Source organism: Neophocaena asiaeorientalis, unplaced genomic scaffold (genome assembly GCF_003031525.2).
Source record: "Neophocaena asiaeorientalis asiaeorientalis breed wild unplaced genomic scaffold, Neophocaena_asiaeorientalis_V1.1 scaffold30, whole genome shotgun sequence".
Lineage (NCBI taxonomy): Eukaryota > Metazoa > Chordata > Mammalia > Artiodactyla > Phocoenidae > Neophocaena > Neophocaena asiaeorientalis.
The window spans coordinates 11,326,790-11,332,993 of NW_020174923.1; the positions used below are offsets into that span (position 1 = coordinate 11,326,790).

The 6,204-nt window shown below is 61.1% G+C and overlaps 1 protein-coding gene across 4 annotated transcripts in view; it reads left to right on the forward strand.

Annotated features, from left to right (window-relative positions):
- The window catches only part of BAIAP2 (BAR/IMD domain containing adaptor protein 2), a 70,685-nt gene that overhangs the window by 10,821 nt on the left and 53,660 nt on the right, over positions 1-6,204 (forward strand). For all 4 annotated transcript variants that reach the window (XM_024761076.1, XM_024761074.1, XM_024761077.1 and 1 more), the window contains exon 2: positions 4,939-5,014. In XM_024761076.1, the coding sequence (XP_024616844.1) occupies positions 4,939-5,014 (76 nt within the window). The remainder of the gene's footprint in view (positions 1-4,938; positions 5,015-6,204) is intronic.

Below are 6,204 nucleotides of genomic sequence, written 5' to 3' on the forward strand. Positions count from 1 at the left end.
CTCTCCTGGCATCAGCCCTTGCCCTTGCTCTGACGTTGCTGGAACGTGGCTCGTGAGGGAGCCCAGGGCAGGCAGAGTTGCTGTGTGGCACCTGGTCCTGTCCTGCCTGCCTCGGTGACCTGTCCAGAGAGCACTGAGGCCCGTGTGGAGAAAGGGACAAGCTGGGCTGTGCAGCCAGCCTGTAGTCGAAGCCGGGACTGGCTCCACCAGGACCCAGAAGGCTGGCTCTTAGCCTCCCCGAGCCTCTCTCCATCCGTCTGTAAAATGGACAGCGGCGCCCCCCACCAGTCCAGTGAAGATTCGGGGTGATGGGGTGTAAGGCCGCCCCTCCCCAGATGGCAGATAGAGCCCAGCGAGGTCTCATCCCCTGAGTTTGTTATAACAGGCGTCGACTGTGTAGGGAGGATGCAGCCTGGCTTGGCCACGACACGCGTGCACACCCACACATGCACACATACGCACGTGCGCACTGGACGCAGGCAGACACCCCACCCTGCCTTCCTTGACTGCAGGAGGGCAGGAGGGGAAGCAGGAGGCACGTCACTTCCCTGTGTCAGCAGAGAAACTTTGCTCTTTGTTTGTGGCAGCCCTGCCAGGAAAGTGCTGGAGGGAGGCTGTCGCCAGGAACCAGAGCCGTGAGGGATACATAGAATTCCCGCGCTGGCGAGTGGCAGACCCTGGGCGCGGGCGGGGGAGCAACTGGAACACAGTCCCTGGACAGAGCCCCCTCTCTCGTTGCGACCCCAAATTGGGGATAGGGGCGTCCTGCTGCCCCTTGTCCTCGCTGGCCAGGCAGACCCGTGATCCAGGTCACTCAAAATGGGCGTCACTGTGCAGACGCTGGGCTGCCCAGGAGCCGGCCAGGCAGGAAGGCCTCTGCGCTCACGGCTGCTGGAGTGCTGACGCCACCGCCCCTGCAGCCAGGCCCGGCCCGGCCCCTCCCATCGGCTCCTGTGGACATGCAGGGCTGGGGGCCCGGGGTGGGGGTGGGCGGGGCAGCCCTACCGTGGAGATTTGGTTTAAGGCCTGGATTCCTGGGACTGCAGGGGTGGCAGGGACATCCAGTCTGGGGACATCTCGGCAAGAGGGCCACCATGAACCGCGCCTGAGCTTGCAAGGGTCTCCGGCAGAGATCCCTCCTCTCCCTGACCTTTCTGGGGCGCTTTGTGGTGGGGTGGCAGGGAGCCCTTGCGGCAGCCCAGCTTCCTGAGGGCACCTCGTAGGTACTGAGCCAACCAAGGAGTGATAGAAGGTGCTGAGCGCTGTACTTGGCCCACGCCCCCTGCAAGGGGGTCGCACACACAGTCGCCACGTGCCACGGCATGGCGTTTGAAGGGATTTGGTTTCATCTGCGTAGCACAGGTGTCAAGTTTGGAGAAGGCGCTGGTCGCTGCCCACGTTGTCGGGTCTCTGTCCTGGCTGCGGAAAAGTGGTCTCAGGATGCAGAGCCTCTCCCAGGCCCTTGAGTTTCACGACAGGCGTGAGGATGGCCTTGCGGCCCAGAGAGGTGTGTGCGGGGAGGCCGCCCTCCTGGCCTGGCCTTCGTTTGCACACACCCTTTGGCGTCGATAAGGAAATGCATTCCCTTCCCTTTGGGAAGTAAACAGGTCTCCCTCTTCCCGCCCTCTGTGGGAGGACGTCTTGGGGTTTGCATCTCAGCTCCCTCCGTTGCTCCAGTAAAGAGTCCCATGGAAAGACACCGTCGTTCCATCACTTCTGAAAAAGTATCTTGGGGCGGGTAGTGTGTAGCAGAGCCCCACGGCCTCCTCACCATGGCAACCGTGCCTCTGTTGGCTTCCGGCTTCCCCTCCCAGGGCCCCCTGGTGCGTGGAGGGGCTGCGCAGGCCCCTGGTTAGGGGATCGCTCACTTGCAGTGGGCGTGGCAGGCCCCCACTCCGGGCCTCTGATAGTGGCTTTGGGCCCATCATGGGCCTAGCACGGCCCCCTGGGTCCAAATGCCTCTGCCTGAGCCGTAGGATGGCAATGGACTCGGGCTCTGAGAGGCCCCCAGTGTTGGGGGCCCCCTCCCACAGAGAAATCCCCTGCAGAGAGGATCCCCCACCAGAGGGGCTAGGCCCTTTTTGGGCCACCAGGGTCCCTCCTGACAAGGTCGTCTTGGACCTGGCCGGTCTCTGGTGGTCGCGGTTCTAGGAGATTGGTGACCTGGAGGTGGATGGAAGCCCACTCTCTGGCCAGGGCAGCATCTGTGAGGAGCCGGGAGGAAGAATGGCTTTTGGCCAGGGAAGGAGGGCCTCCCTGGGACACCAGCCCCACAGCATTTATGCCTCTGCCACTGCCTCCAGGCAGGCGAGTCAGCGGCACCTGTGTGACCCGGCGGTGCCCTGGCCAGGTGTCCTGGCTGACACCCCAGCACCCCTCCTGCCCTGCCCCTCGCTCCCACGTTCCTCGTGCATGAGCTCAGCAGCTGTGCTAAGGAAGCGAAACCTGGCGGCTGTCCCCGTATGTCACTGGGCGGGTGTGGGTGGGCTGCCGAGGTGACCCCCTTTGTTGGCCTGGGCGGCTGCTGGCCTATTTCCTGCTGTCATTGAGGATGTTTGGGGCTCTAGGGAGGGAGCTGTGGAGCTTCCTCTCCTGCCCCCGGGATGGGTGGGGGCTGCAGTCCTAGAGCTCTGCAGCCCAGGTCTGCCCTCACATATTCCCACCCCAGGGCCCTTTTCAGCCCTGTGCCCATCGCTGCAGCGAGAAATACATCTTACACTGAAACGCTGTACACACGCGTGAGCACACACACAGACGTGCGTGTGCATGTCTGGAACACCAGAATCGGGGACAGAAGCCACGCTCACTGGGTCTATACCCTGCTTTTGGTCCATTTCCTTTGAGCAGACACATGCGCCCTCCAGTGCTTTTCTGCCCCGACGCAGGTCTGGGTGGCGTTGAGCAGCGAGGCTGAGGGCTCAGCCAGCCTGTGCGTGCACCCTTGGCAGACAGCCCCACACTGAATTCCCCTCCGTGCCCTGCCCGGACGCCAGTCCCTCGTCTGCTGCCTGATACGTGACATCCCTGCCCTGACTGCTGGGCACTCCTCGGACTGGATGCATCCAGAATTGGGTTCCCCACTGCAGAGTCGTCCCCAGACCACTGAGCTTCGTACTGCCCCCTGACCCCATCCCACGTTGCAGTGGAGCCAGCTCTCTGATCCACCTTCACATCTTAGGTTTCTGAGCAGGTCTGAGGGGTCTCCTGCATCTGTGCGGTCTCAGCTACAACCTGGGCTCCCTGGAGCAGTCGGGGTACACTTCCTTTTGAAATGTAGTTGGATCGTCCCTCGGCTTCCTGTCAGGGAAAGCAGGTGTCCCTGCCACGGGCTGCGAGGCAGTAGGTTTGGGCCATTAACTGCACACTTCCTGCCTCCTCTTACCTCCCGCCACCCTTTACCCTGCTCCTGGCATCCTGTCCCTGACACCAGCAGGCCCTGGCCTTGGGACCTTTGCATGCCCCTGCCTGCAGCCCTCCTCTCTCGACGACATGCTTCTCTCCCCTGCTGTCCCCTGAGCCGTGTCCTACTGTCTCGTTCTCCAGGTACGGGGTCCTGCCCGGTGTGTGAGGTGGGCCTGCCTTCCCTCTCGGGACTTTGTCCCATGGAGTCACTGCTGCGTCCCCGTGTGCCTCAGCCCCAGTGCAGCACATGGCAGGCGCCCTCGCCTTTGTCGTGTCCAGAAAGGAAGGTGCACCTGCTCTCTGGACTCAGGCATGTGTCAGGTGTATCTCCTTCCCAGGTTCCCTGCACGGTGTAGAGCAGGTGGGCACCCAGCCCCGGATGTTAGGAGGTCGTGGCTCAGGCTCGGGGTCTCATCACCCTTGGGCACAGGTCTCTGTTCCTCTTTGTGCTGGCACTCCAGGCTGCTCCTCAGGGTGGGCGACAGAAGTAGTGGGTTTTTCTGGAGCCCAGATCCCACAGCCCTTCTCGGAATCCATGTCGGTCCTGCTGGCTGAGGGCCCGGAACAGGGATGGAAGGGTGTTACCTGGGGCCGGGGCTGCTTTTGGCCTGTTGGCCGGGATGGGGCGGGCACCGCCTCTGTTCATGCAGAAGCACCTGGGGGTCTGCGGTCTGCCCATGGGGCCAGGTGACTTCCCCTCCCTGGTGACATTTCTCTCTTACCCTGCGGAAAGATCAGACACATATCACAATAATTGACCCGAAGATGTAGGATGTGGCCGAGGTGGGGTTCTCCTTAGAAGCTCCTTGCAGTGTTCTCGCTGGCTGGGGTTGGCACCCAACCATCAGGGTACATTACCCAGTAGAGCTCACGTTTGGCTGTTGTTTGCGTGTGCCTGTTTTTATGCCTTGTAATTAAAACATTTATTTGGCCTTCGCAGTGAAAATCTAATTTCTTCAGTCTAAGGACTAGTGGTATTGGCACCAAGACTTGAGTCCGTCAGGCGAGTGGATCCAGAGCCTGCTGGATTATTCATTGTGTGGTGTTTGCAGTCAGGCTGTGCATTGCTCTAATCAGAGCTGACATTTCGTAATTGATGTGTTGAGTGAAGACCGTGGTGGGAGGGGGCTCCAGGCAGCGATGAACCTTTTGTGTGTGGCCTGCGGAGGGACCTTCCTCGCTGACTCAGCCCTGCCAGACAGGGTAATGGCACCTCAGCGCAGCATATCTGAGCACCGGATGTATGTCGGGTACTGCCCCACGTGTCATACGCGTGCTCACTTGTTTAATCTGCAAGGCCCCTATGGAGCAGGTTCTGTTCTTTCCCCCATCGTACAGGTGTCAAAACTGAGGCTTGGGAAGGTCATTTGCCCAAGGACATTCAACAGGGGCAGAGCTGGGATTTGGACCCGGGACCCGGCCATGGCTTCGTGGTCTTGACCCCGCATGTGATGCTTGTGGGATTTTCCCCTCGCCGTTCAGGCCCCCAAGCCGCCGGGTGCCTTGCCTCTGATGCCGTTCCCTGCTCTCTTCCAGACCATCATGGAGCAGTTCAACCCCAGCCTGCGGAACTTCATCGCCATGGGCAAGAACTACGAGAAGGCGCTGGCAGGTGAGGCTGACGTCCCTGGCCCACGGGTGCGAGTGAGGACATCTCAGTAGGTGGACAGCTCCTGGGGCCTGATTAGGGAGGGACTGCGGTGTTTCCAGAAGCACGCCGTGGCAGAGTGAAGGTGTAGGTGCTGCACCACGGAGGGCCATGATGTTTAGCGCACACTGTGGACATGGGGCCAGAAGTGGCAGGATGGTTCCAACCCTGGAGTTGGGGGGGGTCGGCCTGCACATTTCGGGCCGATGGTGGTTCCTTTCCTGAAAGCATCACCCAAGGACATCTTACCCCCGGGGGTTTTCTCTCAGAGTGACATAACTTCATTCTCAGCTGCTCAGCGTCGATGGCCTAGGGTAAATCCGTCAAGGCCCGGCCTGGGGTCTCCCGCTCGCGTGCCCCAGCCCTTGGACATGAGGCACAGGCCTCCTTCCAGGCTCCTCCACCCCCACCTGGGCCCCCAACAAAGTTCTGTGGAGGGGGGGCCTGGAGGTGTCCTCCCTTCCCCATTTTCCTGGACTGCCCCATAAGACAGAGCCCCTCAGCTGCCCTCGGCCGCCCCAAGGCCAGGCCTGGGCCCGCTAGGCTTTCCTTTCATCTCTTCCAAGGAGCCCATCCTGCCCGGCAGCGGACGCGCTCCAGCTGCTGGGGTGCGGAGCCCGCACACACTTCCAGACTGCAGAGCAAATTGCGTGTGCTTAATTGAAAACTACCTAAATAAAATGTGATCAAGTGTCCAGTAATAAGTCCCTAACTGGGTTCTGGAGAAAACGGATTAGAAATAGTAATTATGCTGCTGGCGGGTACTCCCCATGGTCCTGCTCCAGAGGCGCCCTCGTCCTCCTTCCAGCGTGAAGGGCAGCTGGGGGGGGCTCTTCTGATGAAGGAGTTTGTGGGCACACCCGGGGTCTTGAAGGGTCTCCGAGTTCCTGGAGGAAGCTCCATCCCAGGCAGCGGGCACCAGGTGTGGTCCCAGGAAGTCAGCAGGACCGGCGCTTTCAGTGCCAGTCCCTCGCGAAGTCAGGTTAGAGCAGAAGTTGCCCTGGGAAGTGGTGTGAGTCCCCCCGCTCCGTCCCCCTGGTGCTGCCTTTAGCCCCCTTTGAACGTGTGACTCACTCCCACTTACTTGCTCTCTCTGAGACCACAGACGGGGACAGAGTCCTCAACCCAGGTTGGCTGGGGGGGGGGGTCTTCCT